Here is a 25,947-nt window from a genome sequence, read left to right on the forward strand (position 1 = left end):
TTTAATAGGAGTAGAGCAAATTTTCATGGTATGAGAGAAGAACTTCCAAAATTTGATTGGAGTAGACTAAAAGGATATCTGACAAGTGGGAAACCTTCAAAGGTATGATGATGAGAGTTCAGAGGCATTTTGTTCCTGTTAGAGAGAAGGGTCAAGTTGGCAAGATTAAGGAACAATGGGGGATGAATAAAGATATTGTGGTTCCACTCAAGAATAAAAAAGAATCATTTTTGAAATATAGACAACGTGGTTCAATGGAATCTCTTAATCAATATCAAGAGTGTACGGGTATTCTTAAGAGAGAACTCAGGAAGGCAAAGAGGGGGTGTGAGGTAGCATTGGTAGATTAGGTTAAGGACAATCCAAAGAGATTCTACAAATATATTAAAAGCAAGAGGTAACTAGAGAGAGGGTAGGGCCTCTTAAAGATTGAGGAGGTTGTCTTTATGTTGAACTCCAGGAGATGGGAGAGATACTAAATAAATATTTCACATCAGGTTTTACAGTGGAGAAGGAGATGGAGTCTAGAGAATGCAGAGAAATAAACTTGGATGTTTTAAGAACAGTTCACATTACATATGAGGAAGTTTGGGAGGGCTTAAAGAATTTAAAGGTGGATGAATCTCTGGGACCTGACCTAATGTATCCCAGAATGTTGTGCGAAGTAAGGGAGGAAATTATGAGACCCCTTGCAGAAGAGCTTGCATCATCTATAACTACAGATGAGGTGCCTGATGACTGGGGGGTGGCCAATTTTGTACCTTTATTTAAGAAAGGCTGTAAGGAGAAACCAGGGAAGTATAGACACCTGTGGGTAAGTTGTTGTAGGTGATTATAAAAGATAGGATTTAAAGGCATTTAGAGAGGCAAAAATTGATTAGGGATGGTCAGCATGGTTGCGTGCAAGAAAAATCATGTCTGGCAAACTTGAGTTTTTTGAAGAAGTTACCAAAAAGATTGATGATGGTACAACAGCAGATATTGTTTATTTGGATTTTGAGCAAGTTTTTTGACACAGTTCAACATGGTAGGCTAACTAGTAAAGTTAGATCACATGGGATTCAGGGTGAGCTTGCCAACGGGATACATAATTGGTTTAACGGTAGGAGGCAGAGAGTAATGGGGCAGAGCTGCTTTTCACACTGGAGGTCTGTGACCAGCAGTGTTCCACAGGGGTCAGTTCTGGGTCCTCTTTCGTTTGTCATTTATATAAACGATTTGGATGACAATATAGAAGGCATGGTTAGTAAGTTTGTGGATGGTGCCAAAACTGGCAGCATAGTAAACCGTGAAGAAGGTTTTCTAAGATTACAAAGCAATCTTGATCAAATGGGTCAATGGGCTGATAAATGGCAGATGGAGTTTGATCCAGATAAAACAACATTTTGCACTTTAGTACAACAAACAAGGGTAGGGCTTATACTACCATTAATGGTAGGGTCTTGGGCAGAGTTGTAGAACAGAGTGGCTTAAGGGTGAAGGTACATAATTCTTCACAGTTTGTTCACATATGGACAGGGCGGTTAAAAAGGCGTTCAGCATGCTTGTCATCATTGCTCAGTCCTTTGAGTATATGAGTTGGAATGTTATGTTGAGGTTATACAAGACATTGGTGAGGCCTCTTCTGGAATACTGTGTCTAGTTCTGGTTGCAAGTTGTAGGAAGGATATTATTAAACTGGAGAGGGTTCAAAAGAGATTTACCAGGATGTTGCCGGGTATGGAAGATTTGAGTTATAAAGAAAGGCTGGATAGGCTGGGATTTCTTCTACTGGAGCACAGGAGGTTGAGAGGTGACCTGATAGGAGTTTATAAAATAATGAGGTTTAGATAGAGTTGATGGTAGTTGCCTCTTCCTGAGGATGGGGAATTTCAAGACGGGACGTACGTTTTTAAGGCCAGAGGGGAGAGATTATGTAAGACATAAGAGGCAAAATTTTTACAAATGTAAATTTTTTGCATGTGGAATGAGCCTCTGGAGGAAGCAGTGGATGCAAGTACAATTACAGTGATTAAAAGACATTTGGATGGATACATGAATAGGAAATGTTGTGAGGGATATGTGCCAAAAGCAGGCAGGTGGGACCAGTTTAGTTTGGGATTACGTTCGGCATGGACTGATTGGAATGAAGGGCCTGTTTCTATGCTGTATGACTCTATGACTGTGACTGTTCATGTGTAAATAAAGGGTGATTTAGTTACACGATAGCAGCCTCTGTGAAGTTATTTCAAACCCCTCTCAGCTGTACTGAATTATCAATTGACCTCTGTTAGTCCAAACTCCAGACAGCTAACAGCAGATCTCTCAGCTGCATGCACTCTTCTCTGGCTGATTACCATGGAACAGGCATGAGAAGAAATTTCTTCACCTGACAGAGCTAAATGTGAGAAATTCTGTGTTATAGAAAGCGGTTGAGGGCAAAACATTGAATGCTTTCAAGATGGAGTCAGATTTAGCTCTTAGGATTAATGGGGAGAATGCAGGACACACATTGGCAAATTACTGGCATTGGCAGCACAAATGGATATAAAAATGGACATTTAAGGGAAATTAATAAATTAAAGAGATAACGAAATCCAAAATTGAAAGCTCATTGCAGTAATAGTGACTATGAAACAATCATTGACTGTTACGAAAACTCACCTGGTTCGTTAACATCTTTAGGGGAAGAATGTGTTCCTATAATACACTATTGGCTCTTAGCTGACCTCTGAAATGACCTATCAAGCAACTCAGTTGTGCCAACCACTGCAGATAAGTTATTAAGGAATAAAACTGGAAGACTATTTTGCTCTGATTCTCATTGATTTTTTTCGCAAGGAAAAACACATAAAACTACATTCACTGCACTTTATCTATTGATATGGTCCCTGTGGTGGTACTATAAAGCAAAAGAACCACAAACTTACCAAATGCCTTCTAAAGTGAAGAAATTACCATGAGGATTTCCACTTTTTGATGCTTTAAGTTAACACAAGTCAAAACCAACATATATTACACATAAAGTAACAGGAAAATAATTCTTAAAATAAACAAAAGGTAAATTTTGCTTTGAAGAGTTGATATTAAAAAAATGCCCCAAGCAAAGATAAGTAGTTGCAACTTTCCCATCACAAATGGGGCACTAGAGATAACAAGGTGTAGACCTACAACACCTCAGTTTCTTATCAGCTGACTATCTGATAGCATCCCAATTCACAGTTTGTCCACATCTAGTAAAACCCCAAACTCTTTAACATTTCTGAGTTATTCACATAGCTTTTCAGTTTTTGCATGTTTTTTAGTCAGCTCACACATTACCTCCATGAAATCCTGCCTCCCTTTCTACTAAGCAGAAAAATCTACCTCTGCCTAAGGATGACTTGCTACTTTCCATCACAAGAACTCTGTGTTTCTCTTTCTGGTTCTGCCTGCTTTCTCTTTATATTTGCATCTGTGTGCTTATCACTTTCACTCTCTAGCTCCTTTGTTTTTGTAGGTCTCTTCTGTGTTTGCAGCTTTCCCTTCTGTCTGCCAGTCACATTGGATTTGTCTTAAATTCCTTTGTCCTTCCTAGTGAAGGGTTAGCAAATCACATGGACACATAATTATCAGTAGCCAAGAAAATTAAAATTGCTGCAAGCCCTTAAAAAATCACTTGCAAAAATTCTCAAAATCAATAACAGATTTCACAGTTCTGAGGAAGGGTCACCGGACCCGAAACGTTAACTCTGTTTTTCTCCTTCACAGATGCTGCCAGACCTGCTGAGCTTTTCCAGCAACTTTGTTTTTATACAGATTTCACAGACCTTTCAAATAAGTTACATTTTCCTTAATGTACTACTTCCAGTTCAAAGATCACACTGTTCGTTCTATTGCTTTTACAAATAATTCTGGTTATTTTCCATATTGGTATTTATGTAATCATGACCAAGAAATTCATATTCTCCAATGATCAGCGGATAAATTGATAAATGAACCAAGTTCGTGGCAACTGGATCTCTGCAGGTCTTTGACAATTCTTCAAGAAGTTATAGCGGGGATCTTTATTCTGCTCATCAGTCTTTGCAGGAAGCAAGTTGCAGGAGACGCCTGGTACATTAGTAAATATAGATAGAAAATCACATATTACATGTTTGGGATTTCCTGCAAAAAATTCATTCCAACTCCCCATCTACACTTAGAAACATAAAATGGGTTTACTGCTAAAACATAAACCATGTGCTGACAGACTAATAGAAAATTTCAATTTTAGGGAGCTAAATTGTTGACACAAAGTGAAGCACAAACTCCATTAATGGTTCTTTTTCTGTGTTTATTCTTTATTCATTAGAAATGTGAGAATAAAACATGGGCAAGACAAGCTATTCTTCTCTGCAGAATTTTAAATGCAATTGTCACCTTTGAAACTTGCTTGGATAATTGTGATGCCGCTGAAAGGTTATGTAGGGCAGCATTTTCCCATTTTCACTTCAACTGTTTTGTCGGGTGAGATTCATGGCCCCCAGTCTCCATTGCTTGCAGCAATCTTCCATTCTTCACCTTATTTATAATGTAGCAGAGCTCTTTGCACTTATCTGGTGCAATTTTGTGGCTGTTGGAGGGGATGTGTTTGCCATTGCCTGCATCTCCTGTGCTCATGCTGCTGCAGCTATATTTAAAGCTCAGCTGTGCACTACTTCAGATGCTGCAAGCCAGCAGCTGCCCCTCACGTTATCACCGAAGGCATGGTCCAGTATGCAAAATCCGTCCCTCACTTTGCAGACAGACTCCTGGAGGTCTTGGGGGAATGGAATGGTGGAGAGAATGCCATTCCTTTTTCCTGCTGAACGCCAAAGGAGACCACACCACTACACCTAGCCATCGTGGACAGAGACAGCAGCCCAGGTCAATGTCCTCATGAAAAGAAACACCCAGTAGTGCAGAAAGAAGATTAATAAGTTTCTGCATTCCAAAGGGCAAGTGTCACTATCTTGTCTCTACTACCTCATACTTCCAGGGCACCACTCACACTGATTCTGCCACTGCACAGGACTCTCACCAAGGTTCACAGACTACAACTTTCCCTATTGCATGCATCGTGTCCACTCAACAGTTTTCACTGTTTTATTAACCCTTTCAGCCACCTGCGCTTCGAGCTCACTCTATCGGGACACCCACCTCTCCTGCTGCTGCATCACCGCTCTTCTCTCCACTTCCAACAGAATCAATCCTGTTCTTTGTCTCACCGTAAGGAAAACTGGCCCATCCAGGTGTGCATTTAGGTATCTACAGCACTTTGAGTTGCTTACTGATAATCCCCCTAAATGGCTGCACTTGATTGCAGGACTGAGTATGAACCAATCCCTGAATTATAAGCACATGGCTCCATAGACCCATCACACCACAAGAAATAGGAGCAGGAGCAGGTTATTTGGCCTCAAGCCTGCCTCACCATTCAATAGGATAATTCAACACTCCTCACTTCCACTTTCCTGCCCTTTCCCCACAACCCTGTACTCCACTAATGATCAAAAATATATCTATTTCAGACTTAAATATATCCAAGGACTCTGCCCCCACAGTTCGCTGATAAAGAGCCCCAATGACTCACAACCCTCTGAGAGAAGAAATTCTCTCCCATCTCAGTCTTAAATTGCTATCCCTTTATTGTGAGACTATCCTGATACATCCCTGTGTGCAAAGCAACATGACAGAAGCATGCAAGCCCCTGAGCGCCAAAGGAAAATGTGGAAGGGCTGAAGTGGAGTATACGGTGGTCTGAATGCCAGCATGATGTAGTGAAGCTGGTAATTTGCCAGCGCCGACTAATGTGAATGAAGTTTCAAGGAGGACACTGTCCATACATAATGCAGGGACACTGTGATAAAAGATACAGTTGGAAGATGGCCAGGACAAACAAACAACAGGCTGCAGCTACCAGGTACTTGCTCTAATTTACATGATGGGAATTTGCACCACGCGGTTTCTTGGCGAAAGACAGATTTTGAAATGGTATATATGTAAAATGGGCTGGGATTTTATTGAAATGTGGAATCAAGGTCGTCACAGCTCAATAGCAAGATACTGAACCCATTGTTTCAAACTTCAGAGGAAAATAAAAAGTTCTGTATTGATGCTGGGATTCTAACTTTTTCATTCCTGCTGTATTTTCCCAACTTCCTTGCCATCACCCAATTAAATCTGATAAAGATAAATGTGTTATCAAAAAATTACTGTCACAAAATTAACCTTTATTGTGATTTGCTATTGTATCATATTCTTTAATTTTTGATGATGACTGGATTCAAATGCTATAGCGTTCACTCAGGTTGTCTCTGCCTAACATCTCAAGGAGGGACCAAACCTTTCTCTTCAGAAACTAACATCCTCCGGGATTAAACCATATCCATGATTGTCGGCTCTTTTTTTGAATTTAACAGATAGCTGATTAAATCTCCTTAGCCCCTGTCATTTCTTTGGAATTATTTATCAACCTGTCATGTCTGGATTTGGGATCTTGTCGACAGCCTTTAAAATTTGACAGTCAGGTAAGATAAACGTTAAGAAAAGAAAAGTAAGCATTATGAAAGGATATTGCTTTCACGATAGTTTAGCAGAGCAATTGCAAATAACTTTTTATTTTCTATTACCTGGCAAGCTAGCTAATTTTAACCACTATAGTAAAATATATTTACAGTCTCACCCGTGCATTTCACTTTTTTTTTTACTGTTTAATAAATTTGTTTGGCACTTAAATGTCCAAGTCGAATGTAGTGCTATTCTATTGCTTTCTGAAGACAAGGACAATCACATAAAAGAAAGAATAAAACCAGCAACTGCAATAAACTCAGGAGAGATCTTAGTTCCTTGGGCTTGCTATAAATTCATACCGATATCAATGAAAGTGAAAACATTTTCTGGAATGGACAGAGTTTCAGGCAATGTGAAACATGAAAGTAAAAACAAAGCAATAGTGTAATAAAGCCTTCACAGTGTTACAAGGTAAAACAGTTTTATTTTTGTTAATTGGTAATTAATGGCAACTGAGTGTGTGTAAAGAGAAAGTTCAAACATTCTATATCCAATTAGTTTGCTTTTTGGTGATTTTTATAGGCCTCAAGGACAACAGGTAGAATGTGAGAGAGAGCATCGAAAACAAATTAGGAATACAGCCATATGCAGAGGGTGGAAGGGCCATGAGTGGAATTTTATAGTCTCCCTGGGAGTAGATCAGGAGGCATAGGATGAGGCAAAGCTGAAAATGGGCATCATGGCAGCAGCACTGTGCCAATCACTCAACTAACTACGTTAGGATTTTAATAGCAACAGGGTGACCTGCCTATTCTGAGGCCAACTGAGGTTCTTAGAGAGGCCAATTAATGGCCACCTAAAGGCTTCTTCCCACTGCCACTGGTGTTTTACCAAAGCAGGAGCCATCCAGAGCTTTTGCTGGTTCATGCACAGTGTGTGCAATGGAGGCCCACTCAACATAATCTATCCTGTGTTCCCCTTCCCCTGTCCTGGCCAACTTGGACACAACCCACTTGCTGGGTTCAAGCCAAAGCAAAACCTTGACTTACCCAACAACATGGCAAATCTTCAGCAGTGGATTCCTAGTTGTGCAGCTAACTCTAACCTTGAACCTAACCCTAACCCTAACCCTAGCACTTTGGAACTGCTGATGTAGGAAGTGAATCATTTGATTTTGTGGTTTCAAAAAACTGGGGACTAAAATGGGAAAGAAGTGTTACTATTCCAGGCATCATGTAAACAACAGTCTGATTAAGCAGAAATTGCAGAGTTGCAGACAAAATGGAACCAAGAGACAATGATGATAGAGCTTTGCTGGCAATAAGAGTTGATTGGTATGTGGAATAATCATCAGTTGTCCATGGCACAAACCTTTTTGTCTGTAAACAACTATGTGATTGTTTCTCAGGTAATTGAACAGTTTGAAGCTGGGGACAAGTTACAGACAGGTAGAAGTGTTCAGTTCATCCCAGCTTGGGAGTTGTCTCTCTCCCTCTCTCTCTCTCTGTTCTCTGCAGTAAAAACTCACTGTGAACCTGAAGAAAACCAGTTTATCTTTCCCAACATAGCTGTGTATGCTGTGACTTTATGTGATAAGTCAGAGAACGTTTACATGTACTAGCCACCTTATGTCCCTCACTGTAAAGAAAACTGGCCCATCCAGGTGTCCTTGTAAACTGTAAATATTTCCCCATTCACCTTCAATCAGAAAGTAACCTAAAATAAGATAATCAAATTAGTGCTATCACCAACCAAAATACATGTAGTTTTTCTGCAATGTCATTCTTTGATTTGTGCTGGGCTCCAGGTCCTGGGCTTCAATTTATCCTGTTAAAAAGAAACCTTACAAACTATATCTAAATGTTCACCTTATGTCTTTCATCAAAAGTGAAAGAAACTAGAAAAAAGGCAATTGAAGCAACACACTGACCAGCAGTACAGTCATTAAGATCATCTCAATAACAAAACCTGGAGTCAAAGGTGATTGAAATGTCTCCAACTTTTTTCTTCTCTGCCCATAACCTATTTATCCTGTCTGATTGTCTGTCTCTGTGCTTCTATAGAACATGTATAAGGTGATTAGAGTTTTAATTAGTGGTATTATATGCCAATGGTATATACCTGTCTTCCAGCATCTAGAATCGAATTACTTGTAATAAATAATAATACGTGTTCAGTACAGAAATCTAATCCATGCTTTCTATCATAAGATAACAAAGTGTGAAGCTGGATGAACACAGCAGGCCAAGCAGCATCTTAGGAGCACAAAGGCTGACGTTTTGGGCCTCGACCCTTCATCTGATGAAGGGTCGGGGCCCGAAACGTCAGCTTTTGTGCTCCTGAGATGCTGCTTGGCCTGCTGTGTTCATCCAGCTCCACACTTTGTTACCTTGGATTCTCCAGCATCTGCAGTTCCCATTATCTCTGATACAGGTACTGGTTGGGGACTCTGAGGGCCCCATGAGAATTCAGTGCAGAGGAGTAGAGGTGCTTTTTGTTTGCATTTTAGATATAGTTTGTAAGGTTTCTTTAAAACAGGATGAATTGAAGCCCAGGACCTGGGGCCCAGGACAAATCAAAGAATGACGTTACAGAAAAACTACATGTATTTTGGTTGGTGATAGTACTAATTTGTTTATCTTATTTTAGGTTATTTTCTGATTGAAGGTGAATGGGGAAATATTTACAGTTTACAAACTAAATGATCAGTAGGAATTTAAAGAAAACACAAATTAAGAGTTAATTAAATAATTTGGAGATGTAGGGCCAGGTGATGTGTTGTACCTGTATGATGTGGGAGCTAATGGACCCCACCATGGTTCACAGTGACCACACCTCTAGCAAATGTTGGTTGTTGATGAACTCTGGCTCAGAGCTGGTGAGCTAGAGTCTGAGCATTGAATGCTGCAATACATCAGAGAGGGGGAGAATCTTCTGATGATGTTTTTCGGGAGGTAGTTACAACCTTTAGGTTAACCAGCTCCAATTCTAAATAAAAACCAAAAGAACTGTGGATGCTGTATGAATCATAAACAAAAAAACCTAAATTGCTGGAAAAGCTCAGCAGGCCTGGCAGCATCCAAGAAGAGAAATCAAGTGTTAACGTTTCGGGTCTGGTAACCCTTCCCCAGATCTGAGGAAGGGTGACTGGGCTCGAAATGTTAACTCTGATTTCTCTTCTTGGATGTTGCCAGATCTACTGAGCTTTTCCAGCAACTTCTGTTTTTGTTTCTAATTCAAATTCTGTCAATGGTCAAGGACAGGAAGGTGTGGTTGCAAGTGAGGCAGGTAGAGAGATCCAGGAGATAGTGCGAAAGGAGCCTCAGCTTGAGTAACTGGTTTGAGATCCTTACTCCCTGTGTGGACCAGGATGGGGGCTGTACAGAGGATAAGCAAACTGACCACAGCACCATGGCACAGGGAGCCATTCAACAGTGGGGAGAAAAGAGCAATGTTATAACTGGGGATAGATAGTACAGACAAACGGGTTGGACAATGTTCTCTGAGGACAGGATCAAGAGTCGTGAAGACTGCGTTGCCTGTCTGGTACTCAGTTTCAGGATAATCTCATCCGGGCTGAGGAATTACTTGGAAAGGGAGGGGAAAGATCCAGCTGTCATGGACCATGTAGGTATCAATGATAAAGGTAGAAAGAGGAAAGAGGTTCTGCTGAGTGAATATGAGCAGCTTGGGGCTAAATCAAAAAGCAGAACCAGAAAGTAATAATCTCTGGATTACTACCATGAGCAAATTGGAACATAGTCAACAAGATTAAAGAGGTAAAGGCGTGGGTCAAGAATTTATGTGGGAGTAACGTCATTCGATTTCATGGCACATTGGTGCCTGTACTGTGAAAGGAGGGAACTGTTCCAAAGGGTCAGGTTCCTCATGAATCATCCTGGAATGTGAGTCCTGATAAATTTCATAACTAGGGTAGTAGATATTCAAACTAAACTGTGGAGGAGTGGGTTCAGTTGTAAGGAAAATTAGAAAATCAAAGGTAAAGGAGAAAGTGGGATTGCGGGTTGGTGATGGGGTTGATTGCTACTAGAAAACAGGAAGGAACAGAATGTGTGAATGTTCTATTGCTCAAAGGAGCCATAACAATGTAAAGCAACTAGATAATTGAACAAACTTAAAAGTATTGTAAGAAGCATGCAGAATAAGGTAGGTGAACTCATGTTGCAGAATGAGGTAAGTCAAGGTTGCAAGGACTTTAAACTCATTAAAGCAGTTAGGTTCAAGAGAAGTTAATAAAGTTTCCAGAATAAGTAATAGGACGGACAGTATGGAAAAGATCAGGAATCTGACAACTGATAAGGGGACAACTATGAGAAACGGTGTGCGGTCAATGCAAGACTGAGGGTTGGTCAGCTTCTGAGGCAGATTGCAATTGGCGAGTTAAGATGTTGTGGGCATCACAGAGGTGTGGCTGCATGGGGATCAGGACTGGGAACTAAATATTCAAGGGTATGCATCCTATCAAAAGGGCACGCAAATTGGCAGAGCGGGCAGGGCTGCAAGAAATGAAATTAAATCAATAACAGGAAGTGATACAGAGTCAAAAGGTATAGAATCTGTGTGGGTAGAGTTGAGGAACTGCAAAGGAAAAAAACCCTTATGGTAGTTATGTATGGGCCTCTTAGCAGTAGTCAGGATGTGGGGCAAAAAATAAATGAGGAGGTGGGAAAGGCATGTCAGAAAGGCACTACAATCAACATAGGGGACTTCAAATTGCGGGCCGTTGGGAAAATTCAGGCCAGTTGTGGATGCCAAGGAAAAGAACTCATGGAATTTTCAGAGATGATCTTTTGGAGGAGCTTGTTGTAGACTCCATGAAAGAATGAGCAGTTCTGGGTTTGGTAATACAGAATGAGGCAGAATTGATTAGGGAGCTTAAGGTGAAGAAACCCCTAGGGGGCAGTGACTATAATATGATAGAATTCACCCTGCAGTTTGAGAAAGAGAATCTTGAATCAGATGACTCGGTATTACAATTCAGTATAGGTAACTACAAAGCCACGGGGGAGGTGCTAGTTAGAGTTGATTGGAAGGGGAACCTTGCATGGGTGAGTATCGTGGTTAAAAACCAAAAGAACTACCGATGCTGCAAACAGGAACAAAAACAGAAGTTGCTGGAAAAGGTCAGTGGGTCTGGCAGCGTCTGTGAAGGGAAAAACAGAGTTAATGTTTCAGGTCCAGTGTCCCTTCCTCACAGCTGAAGGTAGCTGGGAAAATCATCGGTTTATATGCAGGAAACAGGGAGGGGGATGGGGTAAGGAGTAAATGATAAGGTAAAGGATTGAGCCCAAAGAGAGAGAAGAGCAGCTGGATTGAAAAGGGAGTTGATTACGATCAGGCTGGGAGGGTGAATAACTGTTAATGGGGACTGTTAGTTATTAACAACATGGAGTGTGTAATGGCAGGCTGCATGGTAACAAGGTGTGTGGGGTCAGGGGCTGGGACATGGGAGAGTTTGGGCCCTAAAATGATTGAACTCAATATTGAGTCTGGAGGGCTGCAGGGTCCCCAGGTGGAAAATGATGTGTTGTTCTTCCAGCTTGTGTTGAGCTTCACTTGAACATTGCAGCAAGCTAGGGAGAGAGATGTTGGCCCGGGTACAGGGTGGTGTGTGAAAGTGGCAGGACAGGTAGTTCAGGGTCTTTTTGGAGAGCGAAAGGTAGCAAGATGTTTTGCAAAGTGGTCACCCAGTCTATGCTTCGTTTCCCAAACGTTAGAGGAGACCATACTGTGAGCAGTGAATGCAGTAGATTAGATTATGTGAAGTGCAGGTGAAGTGCTGTTTCACCTGGAAGGTATGTTTGGGCCTTTGGATCCTGAGGAGGGAGGAGGTAAATGGGCAGGTGTTGCACCTTCGCTGGTTACAGGGGACGGTGATGTAAGGCTGTGGGAGGGTGGTGCTGGGGGTGAAGGAAGAGTGGATTGGGGTGTCCTGGAGGGAACGTCCCTACGGAAGGGGAGGGGAATATGTGTCTGATGGTGGCATCTCACTGGAGGTGGTGGAAATGGGATCTGACAATCTTCTGGATGTGGATGCTGGTGGGATGGTAGGTAAAGATAAGGGGAACCCTATCACTGTTGCAGGAGGGAGGAGAAGGGGTGAGGGCGGAAGTGCAAGGAGATGGGTCGGACCTGCTCTAATGTCCTGTTGACAATGGCGCTGGGAAATACTTGGTTGAGGAAGGAGGTGGACACTTCGGAGTTTCCCTTGTTGACTTTGGTCTCAGCTGAACATATACAACAGAGAAACTGAGAGAATGGGATTGACTCTTTACAAGAAGCAGGATGTGAGGATGTATAGTCCAGTCAGGGGAAAGTCATGTCTGATCAATGTTAGAATCCTTTGTGGAGGTAATGAGCAAGTTAGATAAAGGAGAGACAGTGGATATGATCTATTTGAATTTCCAGAAGGCCTTTGACAAGATGTCACACAGGATTCTGTTGATTAAGAAGAAAGCTCATGGTGTTAGGGGCAATGTACCGGCATTGAATAGAAGGTTGGCTGACTGGTAGAAGGAAGAGACTGGGAATGAAGGTGTCTTTTTCAGGATGGCAATTTGTGACTCATACAGTTCCACTGGGGTCCATGTGAGACCACAACTATTCAGATTATACATTAACAGATGAAGGAACTGAGGGCATTGTTGCTAAGTTTGCAGAGGACACAAAGATAGTTGGAGGGACAGGTAATGTTTAGGAGATGGGAGGCTGCAACAGGACTTGGACAAGCCAGGAGAGTGGGCAAAGAAGTGGCAGATGGAGATTGCAAGGTTATGCACTTTGTTAGTAAGAATGCAGGTGTAGACTGTTTTCTAAATGGGAAAGCCTTCGGAAATCTGAAGCAGAAAGGGACTTATGAGTCCTAATTGGGTATTCTCTGAAGATTGCAGGCTCAATTGGCAATTAGGAAGGCAAATGTAATGTTGTATTCATTTCAAGAGGCCTAGAATATAAGAGCAGAGGTGTGCTGCTGAGGCTGAATGAGGCCATGGTCAGACAGCTTTTGCAGTTTTGAAACCCGTATCTAGGGGTCCAGAAGAGGTTTACAAGAAAGGTTCTTGATTAGTGAGAGAATCAAAGGTTAGGAGAAAAAGGCAGTGAGAATCACATCAGCCATGATCGAATGATAGAACAGGCTCAATTGGCTAAATGGCCTAGCTCTGTTCCTATATCTTATGGTCTTATTTTCTGATGCAGGCTCCAGATTGGTCCTCCAGTTCTGGCTCCAGGGTCGTAAAGGGGTGCCCAAGAAAAGCATAGAGTGGTTGTTCCCATTTTGAGCAGGTTTAGCGCCCATAAACAGGCAAGACCTGTTTTGCCCTGGGAAGAAAGAATCCAGCCAATAAGTTTGTTTTAATAATGCAGCAATAGAGATTTAGCAAGAGTGGACATACAACAGGCAAAATACTGAGGAAACAAGGCAATATGTGCCACAATCCATAAACAAATAATTCCTCTTGTGAGATTTAAACAGAGTCTAGATCCATGCAAAGGGAATTCTGGCTGAATATTTTGACTAGTGGTTTCAGGTGAACATGCAAGAGTTTAATTGTTGATTTTTTTATGCTGTGAATTATTATAGTAAGTTGTGTTGATTTAATAAGGAATAAAATGAGTGAATTCTCCTTAAATATTAATGTATGCTATTAATATGCATTTGTTTCTTACATGGTCACAACTTAGTGTTGTTAAATCTTAGCATCATAAGACTAATTTGAACAGTTACTAAAATAAAACTGGAAAATATAAATGTTAACATGGAGCTGAACCAGGAAGTCGACAATCTCACACACTGTGGTAAAACAACGATTCTATGGAACATTGTTCTTGAATCAGTGAATTAAAGAACCATATACAAGTACTTCACTGGCAAAATGCTAACACTGAAAATAAAAACTGGGACAGGAAAATTCAAGACACAACAAGAATCAAGAACTTGCTATAAGCCAAACCTCCTCAATCATAAGAGAGCAAGGTCACTAATTCCTGAATGATTGACATCTTCAGTGCTTAAAAATAAATACTGTAAGAGAAGGGGGTCACAGAATCATGGAAAGTTAACAGCATAGAAAAAGGACACTTGCCCTATTGTGTCTGTGCTGTCTGAAAAATGTGCCACCCAGTCTAATCCCACTTTGCAACATTTATTCCATAGCCCTGCAGGTTATGGCATTTCAGGTACATATCCAGACATCTCTTCAATAAATCTGGAGTTTCTATCTCAATTATACTTTCAGCAAGTGAGTTCCACAATCTTACCACCTTCTGGGTAAAACAAAACGAATGCTCATCTCCTTTGTAAAGTTCAACTAATCACTTTAAATCTATGTTCCCGACTCACTTACCTTTCTTCTAGGGTAAACAGATACTTCCAATGCTCCTTATCCAGGCATCTCACATTTTGTACCTCACACCCAAACCTGCCCTCAGGCTCTTCTGCTCTAAGGAAAATGACCCCATTCATCCAATGCTTCCTCATAACTGCAATTTTCCAGAACTGGCAACATCCTTATAAAGTCACTGTGAACCATCTTTAGTGCAGTCACATTCCTTCTGTAATGTAGTGACCAGAACTTTTATCCAGTTCCAGCATAGGTTCCCCGCTCTTACATCCACTCTTGGCTAATAAAGGAATGCATTCAATATAACTTAACTACCATACATGCTAACTCCAGGGGTTTATGGACATTCATTTAAGGTCCTTTACTTCCTCTAAGCCTCCAGGTATTCTCCCAATAATTTTGTGTTCTTCTGCCTTGTCTGACCTCTCCAAATGGCCTTGTACTCCTGCAGGTTGAACTTCCTTTACCACTTTTCTGCTCACCTGACCAGACTATAGATATCGGCCTGTCTGCAGCATCCTTCCTCACTGTAAATGACTTGGATCAATGAGCCATGTTTGAGATCACTCATCGTAATCATTCTTGGCTTAGTTTGAGGATGATCCCTACTCAGTATTGTGGCTTTCTTCCACGGTCTTCGTGTGACTGAATAGGTAGATTCTTGACTCTCAGATCTTTGGGCACATGAGGCAGCAGATCCCTCAAGATGGCAGGATCCACAGCGCACGGTTTGCTTCCTTGTGTTTCATTCTCTGCTTTCTCCCTCTGTCTCATCATCATTAATACATGACTCAAAACATTGTGTAGCTTGAATGACAAATCATTGCCATTCTGAATTATTGATAGCAAACTCCACGTAGTCACGAAGGGCAACACTGCTAGACCTCAAGGAGAGCTTCGGAGTAGTCTCTTTTCTTTGCTCTTCCCTGGAATGTTGGCTATTTCTATTTGAGAACTAAGAAAATGGGGCTTTATGGGAGACACAATTTTTCAACTACCCGGACAGTGCCAGTCCATCAACAGGCTCCAAGTGAATCCAGAGAATGTGGTTGAGGTGTTACTGATGTATTTTTTAACGTTTTAAGTGCCAATGACACACTGTCCAGGTCTCAGTGCTTTCGAAGAGTGTGGTAATGACAACTGCTTTATACTCTAAGCCAAGATGAGTTTTAGGGCACAGATAGGCACTCAAATGTATAATTTGTATTCGTGAAATATGTCTTATAAAGTGCATATATTATAGCTTGGTTTTCGTGCTGATATGGTTTTCAGAAGGGATAGACTGGGTTCAATAAATGAGGAGTGTCACAATATTGATCAAAGAAACAATCACAACTGAGAAGGGATAATACACTAGGAGGAACATCAAACAAAACTATATGGCACTAAAGAACAAAAACAGGGCAACAACACCATGGAGAATGTAGATAAACTCACAAAATAGTTAGAAGGAGATATAAGAGCAAATATTGGCAAATTACCAACAAATGCATGAACAGTAAGGCACTAAATGTAGGGAATTTCAACTGGAATTTACTTTTACATCTGAATTACAATGATAGGGCCGAATCTCACCAGAAACCATCCAAGTGTCCTTGTTGGTGAGTTTCATGGAAGGTTTCCTTTCAGAAACCTAAGCAAATTTTCTCACACCATTGTCCCAACTCACCTCATTAACTTTGCACAATACTGCTTGGACACACTGCCTGTTATATTCTCTTACTTACCACAGAATGAAGAACTGGCCACTGCCAGGGCCCCCAAGATTTCTGCCATTGGCACCAAATATGATACCCAATGGTGCAGCTGGTTAAACATCTGCAGTTGTCAAATGCAGTTCTCAGTTTACAGCTGCCCTGCACAATTATTTTTATTTGTCACAGGCATATGGGATAGTGGGAATTAGCTTTTCCACTTTTCCAATGGGGACCTAGTCCTGCTGCGCAGGAGATCTGTGTGGTGGCTGCCAATGGAGAATCCCATGAGGCGTTGCTGACTGCTGGAGGTCTGGAGGAGCACTCGGCAAGCTGGAGTTGCCAGGTTACCACTCTTATAGTCCTGTTGGGAATTGTTTGCATCTGGTTTCTATCCATTGGTGGGAGAATGAGAAAATGTACATTAAGGGGGTGAGATGCTGTCATAACGGTGATATCAGTGCATATTAATATATACAGATAGGCCTCATGCCACTCAATACTAAGAACTTCGACCTGCCATTCAATCCTGGATTAGAAAATGGGACAGTTTGTCCTTGACAGTGAGAAGGTCCTCACTGGCAATCCCACATGATTTGCCCAAATTTCTTGGCAATAGCCACATCATTAAAAGGCTGGTAAGATGCTGATTACAGTTCCTAATGTTTAGATAGCCATCTCTTGCTGCCAAGTAAGAATTCAGATAGCTAATCAATGAAGGACAGTACACCAGAGCTCAGTCTTTATACCCTAATAGGCTTTAATTTACAGTGATACACAAGATTTATGTACACGATATATTTCTACACATATATGTCCAATCTAACAGAATTTCAAACTATTCTTTTTTTAATTGTCAGTTATACAATTCCTTACATACACAATGGTCAGTGAGTTAGTCCAGTTTGGTTGTCAGCTCCTTAAGCTTTAGCCTTTTCCAGCTGACAATCCAAGCCAAGGATCTGGGGCCCAGAATATCAATGTCCCCGTGATGACAGATCTTATCAAACTGTTCACTGTAGGTTGTCTGCAAGGTATTGACCAGATTGGCCATTGCTCCTTTGTCCTTAGGTTGATCTGAGCCAGGGCAAGGCAGATAGGATTCTTCTGGTGCACTGGAAACATAAACCCTGGTACACTGCACTTGATAATGCTGAAAGGAACCCCCATCTTCTGGGAGAGAACAGGCAGGAACTGAACCAGCTCAAGGGGACCAATGTCATGTGTGACAATCACCAGGTGAACTTCCTTAGTCTTGGATGATATTTTCTAATCAATCTATTCAGTGATGTTATTATACAGCTTGGGAGCAGATGGGACTTGAACCCGGACCTCAAGCTCAGAGCAGGCATGTTACCACTGTATCACGAGAACCCTTCAAAAAACCCATTTAATTTCTCTATGTCCATACCTGACAGTGCATCTACCAGAATGAAACTTACAACTGCTGTTGCTATGAACCTTTAGGTACATTTAAGTCGTCATTGGATAAGCATATGGACATACATGGAATAGTGTAGGTTAGATGGGCTTGAGATTGGTCTGACAGGTCGGCACAACATTGAGGGCCGAAGGGCCTGTACTGTGCTGTAATGTTCTATGTTCTATGTGCCGGACACGGTCACACAAAATCTGCCCTCAGTAAATGATAACATCTCAGCAACGGCATGTGGTAGCCACAAAGCCAAGTCTGTGCAGTTGATAACATGTTGCACTTTGAGGAAGCCCACTATCTTTGATAAACCATGTGTGTGGGTGTCCTGCTCTTGTTTTAGAAGGAGGGCATTACAGTCACCTTTCTTGGTGTACAGAGCACCTACCACCACCAGGATACGGCAACAAATGGGAAACTTTGATGTGCTTGCTCCAACATTGGTTCCAGCTTAGAAGGAAGTTGAGGGCCATGATCATTTCCAGGCTGTTGGCAACATTATCCATTTTCAATCTAGAAAGCCAGTGTGCTTGCAAGTTCAGTGGACGCTTCCTCGGTGAATTGTAGGTGCTAAACGCGTGGTTTAGTCAGAGGCAGGAGAGGTAGCCCAGCAGAACCTACCTAAGTAAGACCTCTTTCTAAGTATCCAACCACACATCTTGCATTCCCACACCTCTCGCTTCTGTGAGCCTCTTATTTTCTTTGAAACCTCTCCATATATCTCTCACAGGGGGATTGTTTCTATGGCACCCATAGTAGAATGTAGTGGGGCCACAGCCCTCAAAGGGGCAACCAACACCTTTTCACATCCAGCATCAATCCCTGTAGAACTTTCCCAATTTTAAGTTTCTCCTTCAAGCATCTATTATTTCCAACAACCCAAACAAAGCTGATAGAAATTAATAAATGGCTAACCTGCAAGCTGGATAACCTTAAATAATATTGGTTGGTGGGTGTCAGTTTTGCCATTGGATCCAAAATAGTACTGCTGGGATCAAATCAACATTCATATACTGACAGACATCATCAATCAACAATTCCATATCGTCTTCGTGCACACAAGTAATGCCTACATGAATGTCCGCACCAAAATGGCATCGGATGCTAGCTGTTTCAAGTCTGCTTCCTAAATAGAATCTCAAGTGAGTAACACCTATTGAATGTCGTTGCCTTTTGTGGCTGCATATTTTTCAGCATTTCCACTTCAACTGATTCATTCTAATTCTTGTCAGTTCATTTCAATTGTAGTAGTATTTACACAGATGTCCTCAACCAACAGTCCAGCACTGTGCAGGACTTTTTTTGTGAAAAAAAAACTGAATGTTACGGCATTTAACAACTTCATAAAGTCAAATAGACCATGATTTATCCTTTATAAAGGCACTGATGATTTCGTGGAAATGTTTTGGGACCTTCTGGAATTACATGCAAATGACAACATACTAACAATTTAACCCAAATAATCGATGTTGATATGCATTCCGCATAACAGATGTATCCCTACTCTCACTTTCCCACCCTGTACTCATATTTCTTTATTCCCTTTCTTTCAACCACCAATCTGAGCTTTTCTTCAAACATAGCATGGTATCTGCCTCAATCAATAACTCTGGGACTGCTTTCTACAAGTGCACAACGCACCACATATATGTTTAAAAAAAACCGTCCTGATTTCTGATCTTGCATTTCATTCAAGTCCTCTTGATCTGACAAAGCCTCAATTTTCTGCAAATTTTGGGCCATAATTATGTGAAATATGAAGTAGGCAAGGACAAATTATCTTGGAGCCTGCCCTCTTTCTGCCTCATTTAAGTTTCTGACTATTTTGTATTCATGCATAATGGGTAAATTGTAAATAAACTGACATCGTAAATTATGCAATCCTTTTACACACAGAACAACCCCTCTCACTTGTCTGCCTCAACACCTTCTGAATATCCATGGTGTTGGTCTCAGTAGGATGTTGGAAGCAGATTAAGGGTTCAAAATGGCCAATAATGTACAACATTTTTCTTTGCTTGTTAGAACTTCCTACTAATAGCGAAACTGAGCTACATTCCACCATCATTGTCTACTAATGGCATTGGATCCCATCACATCTAATAGTGCAATTGATTCCAGAAAATGGGATTGATTTAGAGGTTCATAGCAACAGCAGTTGCAAGTTTCATTCTGGTAGATGCAATGTCAGGTATGGACACAGAGAAATTAAATAGGGAAATCTTCATGTGAAGAATCAACAAATGCTCATTTGACAAAAACTTGGCATTGTAGTGGATTTTGCTGTTGGAAATCACTGTAAAACCGCATTTGTTTCGGACATTGCAAGCTCTGTGAACACAAATGTGACAACAGAAATGAACAGCAACTAGCGACAGAACGATTGATGAAAGGCACACCTGATTTAATGCCCAGAAATTGTATTAAAGGCTGAATAATATTCCTCAAAGTAGACATGCAATGATTGAATAATATTCCTCGCTTCAGTACCAAACTGTATGGTTCACAATCATTTCTCATTCTTATACACTGGCTACTGTGCTAATGATGCAAGATAAACTGATAAACTGTAGCATAAGTTAACTTATTATAGCTAGCAAAAGATCAGTGGGAACTCAAGCCAGCCTATAATATTGGCAGCCAATACACCTTCAACATCTTACAGCAAATTATCCTCTTATCATAGTCACAGTGAAAATACATTGCTCAGATATAAACAGATCAAAAATGTCCAGTATTACTGATGATTCCTTTGATAAGCTGTCAACTTTGGATAATACTTTAATGGAAACAGATCAAGGTTGCAAAGAAATTGCCAACATATGAGTACAATTATACCGCCTCTCTTTGGTTGGGAAAAGAACATCTCGAGCTTGTTGCGCACAGGTTGTTGCTTACCTTGCAGGTTTTGCAGTGGTAATGTCATAATGCCTCCGGCAGCAGCTGCTGCAACCAGACCCTGAATGTTGGTTAAATTGGCAGCTGGCAGTGTGAGGACAAGGCCCTGTTGGTTGCCAAGCTGACCAGCCATATTAAACGGTATGAGGATTGGCTGATTGAGGGCAGGATTACTTGTTGGCATCACTCCTGCCACGGCTGAAGCCAGCTGTTGTGCTGTCAACAATGGCTGTAAAGAACAGAAAGGAATAATTTAACAATCAGTATGCATGTTCCTTATGTTAAATGGTAGCTACAATTTGGGCACATCAGTGCTCACTGCCTATCAACATCATCTCATAGAACTAGTTTTTAATATCACAAATATATAACACTTGATTTGATTGCTTCTGAAATCTAGGCCAGTGGTGCACAATTCTCATGTTTGTGCAACCTATCTAGATAAGCCTGTGATCTAACAAGCAGGTGGTAAGCTGCAGATTTTGAAATTTGTATTTCATGCTGCAGTGTTTCAATTGTTCAGGTTGCCGTAGTAAAGCTTTTAATTAAGTGTTAATTCTTTAATAATAAATTACCAACTAGGACTTTAAAAAGTCACAATTTATTGGAAATGATTAATTAACTAACGTTCAGCATTGGAGCTGATTATTCAGCTTACTATAGAATCAAGGCAAGTGACTGCTGATTGTTCCCTTCACTGTCTGTACTCAATTATACCTCATCTGTAACATAGTACCAAATCTCACAGTATATTTGTTGAAATTGGACTTGCCATTCCTGAGCTTATGTGGTGGGCTCAATGCTACGTAACCATTAAAATGGTCTATTCCAAATGCTGGGGAATGAACAGAATCTACCAGTTCTGCAAACACATCCAAATATATGCAAGCAAGGCAGTCAATGTAATTGGAGCAGATTATAACATATTCTGATGTTAAACTGAACATTTGTATTAATTTACAGAAATCTGAATGTGCACTCCTTGGAAGCTTGGAATAAGTTTGAAAATCTTTTGTTATTTAATCATCCAATTTTAGTACTAAATAGGTTACAAATGGCGAGGCTGAAATTCCATGGGTGACTGTGTCCTGGGGATGCACCTAATAGCACTGACCCTGCCGAGCCTGTGAGTGGAGCAACTCACACTGAGGTTGGAGGGGATATACCTTGGGCACCAATTAACAGACAAAGATGTACAATTACCATAAACGGCCAACTAGGATTGTACAGGCCACGCCTGAGAATAAAATGAATCAGTTCACCAACCCCAAGTAACTGCATGGCCAGTGACAGTTTGTACTTTATCTTTAGGGATACAGGTCTCAGTCCTGTGGAAAATCCCAGAAATGGTGGAAATTCCTAGAAAGGTTTGGAACCCTGGTGCAACTCTGAAATAAATGGGAAACTGCTAGGACCTTTGAAGAATACAAATCTCAATTTTCTAATCATTGGCAAAGGTTGCTGCTGAAAATCGCATTCAACAAAATGTTCCTATAGATTGACACCTGAAATTGAACATCACAATGAAGTTTCCATCACTATGTGAATAATATATAGGCTGTTATTAGGTAAGGACTGCTACAGGATCATGTATTTGTTAACTTTGTAGAATGGAGTTTAGAAATTTGTAAACACATACATCCATGCATGTGCTGGCTACACTTACATAGTCATACATTCATACACCGACATATGCGTGTCCACACATTTATCTGAAAACAACAATTTCTATAGCTTCTTATTTCTGGTTATTTTGATAGAATATTGATACTTAATTTTATGACCTAAACATACAATACAGCACCAACAAATGCATGATTCCTGACTGCATTTGTTACTAAATGGCTCCCTTGTAGCAATAAAAACCTTGGCCTCCAGGTCTGGTGTTATGATTAGTTTGAAGGTGGTGTTTTATTGTCTTATGTGTGGCAGGAATTTAAAGTTCATTCTTTCTAGTTATGTTGCTTTCCCTGAGTTGAATCCGTGGTATCACCATTAGACGCTACACATGACTATTTCTGATTCTGTAAGTCAACTGAGAAAGCTTTATCTATACTCCACGTCATCCTCATGTAAGTAAGAAATCCAGGAGATTAAAAAATGGATTTGATGAGACTTAACACACCTTCAGTTATTCAGTTTGGGGTATATAGTGCAATGATGCGAACAAACCATTGAGGAGAATGCCCGAAAACGTTAACAGACTCAACCTGTTTTTCACTGTGGCAGGCGGAAATGCTTAACCACATATCATTATATCTAACCTCTCACTTTAATGCAAAAAAATTAAATCACAGCAACGCCCTCAATGTCATTCCATTTGACACACTTTGATTATCCATAAAACATATACTGACACAGCATGACTGTAAACAACAGAACATTTTCTGTTATAAATCTCAAGTATTAATTTTCAAATAACTATCAGATAATAGGTAAGAATTATTCTCACTCTTAAAGCACATGTTGAATCTGAAAGAAAATGTTTAATTGGTGACAACAACACATGCATGAAGCTGTAATTCTGAGTGACTTACAAGAGCAGGGCTGAGAGTTCATTCTTAGACAAAAGCCTCTGATATAGCTATGTTTGACTGTGCAATGGATAAATTATTAGGGTAAATAAGTAAAATTCCCCACCTCTAGCAGGTTCTGGGTGAAGAATTGGACGCTACAATGCTCTTGTTATCCAGTCCACAATACTGCAGTGATTTGGAGAAATGCCTGTGAAAATATACTAATCCCTAAAAACAAGGCAAGGCCTCAACGTCTAGACTGTATTCAAATGGTGATATATCATGACAGAATTGTGCAAAGTTTTATGATCAGGTCTAAGAACTATTTGTAGTGAAAGGTCAACTCCATTAGAGACTGTCATGGAATCTGTAACGTTATGTTTCTGTGCTGCTGCGTGATTCCAAGAATCAGAAGGTGACATATGCAAAATATATGCCAAAAATCACCACAACAGCTTTCAAATCACTGACCTCTACCATCTAGGGTAGCAAATGCATCAGAACACCACCAGCAGTAAGTTTTCCTCCAGGCCAGAACCCATGTCGACTTGAACTATATAGCGTCCTTCACTGTCGCTGAGTCAAGTTCCTGGAATTCCCTTCCTAGTCATACTCTGGTGTCCTGAGATCCCAAGGAATGCAGCAGTTCAAGGAGGCACCTCGCAACTATCTTCCTCAGAGCCCATGTCAATGATGGCAATGAATGGTGGTCTAGCCAGCGACTTCCATATCCCATCAGCAAGTGTTAAAAACAATTCCAAACATCTAATGCACATGGATATCAAGCACTTTAGCCAAAGTAACATCTGATGGCCATCTTAAATCTTCCAACAGAATCAGCCTTTAATGAATTACTCTTTCCATGCTCCTTGTAAAATGACACTTGAGCCCATTTTCTCCCTTTAACAAAGTGGGCAACAGAAACTTGGCCAGGCTCTGATGCAAGAGCAAGAAGTAGATGAAGAAGAAAATGATGAATTAGAAAAACCTGACACTCAATTTCACACTTAAGCCATGCCTTAGTTTCTGGCATTGTGCGTAGTTTAGAGAGTGCCACAGAGTTGTGATCTGTAAATGATGAAAAACCAAATATATGAAATACATTCGAGCAAAAGTACAAGATTACAGGGCAGCTTACAAGTGCTATCCAAAAGACGTTACAAAAAGAAAGACAGTAGTAAGGGAATGGAACGCTTTGCCTGCAACGGTAGTAGATTCGCCAACTTTAGGTACATTTAAGTCGTCATTGGACAAGCATATGGATGTACATGGAATATTGTAGGTTAGATGGGCTTGAGATCGGTATGACAGGTCGGCACAACATCGAGGGCCGAAGGGCCTGTACTGTGCTGTAATGTTCTATGTTCTATGTTCTATGAAAGTTGTCACTGACATCAAATTTAACAAGAAGAAATTTTATAGTTACACAAAAGAGAAGTGAGTGGTCAGGGGCAATGTTGGCTCATGAAAGAATGAAAGTGGGGATACTGTCAATGACTATTCGGAAATAGCAGACATACGGAATAGCAGACATACGGAATAATTACTTTGCCTCAGTAACTACAGTACAAAAGACGATAGATTTCCGGAAGCCTCGAGGAAATTAAAAGCGGATGAGGAACAGGGACTGAATAACATAAATAAAACATCAGTAATGAGGAAACTAATGGAATTAAAGAATAACAAATCCCCAGAACCTGACGATTTCCATCCGAAGGTGTCAAAGCAAGCAGGGGAGTACACTGTAGATGCACGAACACTTATCTTGGTGAGTTCCCTAGACCCATGAGTCATTCCTCTGGATTGGAAAATTGCACATATCACTTTGCTATTGAGGAAGGTTAAAAGAGGAAAACTGGAGAATTAGAGACCAGTCAACTTAACATCTATGGTGGGAAAATTGTTGGAGTCTACAATCAAGGAGTGGGAGCTGAATGCCTTGGTCATGCCTGACAAAGCTCATCTAACTTTTTGAAGACGTGACTAAGGTCGTGGACAGGGAATGTTTATGAATATTGTTTATATGGACTTCGTGAAGGCATTTGATCAATTCCCACATGGTGGCACAGTGGCTAGCACTGCTGCCTCACAGCACCAGGGACCCGGGTTCGATTGCACCCTCGGGCAACTGTCCGTGTGGCGTGTGCACATTCTTCCACAATTCCTCTGGGCGCTCTGTCTTCCTCCCACAATCGCAAGATGTGCAGCTTAGGTGGATTGTTAAATTGTTCAGGGATGTGCAGGCTAGGTGGATTAGCCATGGTAAATGCAGGGTTATGGGTCCAGGGAGGCGGCTTTACATGGAATGCTCTTTGGAGGATCAATGTGGGCTTGATGGGCCAAAGGGCCTGTTTCCACACTGTAAGGATTCTATGATAAGAGACTGTTGGCTAAGATAGAAGCCCAAGGACTTTAAAGCAAATTAGTGACATAGCTCAGAAATTGGTTCAGTGGCAAGTGACAGAAAGTAGTGACGATGCTTCGGTTCTCAAATTGGCAGAATGTGACCTGAGGTGTTTCACCTGGATCTGTGTTAGTCAATTAATATCATC

At 40.9% G+C, this 25,947-nt stretch overlaps 1 protein-coding gene across 1 annotated transcript in view; it reads right to left on the reverse strand.

The window, feature by feature from the left end:
• Positions 1 to 25,947, reverse strand: part of pou6f2 (POU class 6 homeobox 2) — a 506,133-nt gene that overhangs the window by 303,791 nt on the left and 176,395 nt on the right. Inside the window, exon 4 of the mRNA XM_059645822.1 lies at positions 20,880 to 21,108. Coding sequence (XP_059501805.1) covers positions 20,880 to 21,108 — 229 coding nt within the window. The remainder of the gene's footprint in view (positions 1 to 20,879; positions 21,109 to 25,947) is intronic.

The sequence above is a fragment of the Stegostoma tigrinum genome, chromosome 5 (genome assembly GCF_030684315.1).
Source record: "Stegostoma tigrinum isolate sSteTig4 chromosome 5, sSteTig4.hap1, whole genome shotgun sequence".
NCBI lineage: Eukaryota > Metazoa > Chordata > Chondrichthyes > Orectolobiformes > Stegostomatidae > Stegostoma > Stegostoma tigrinum.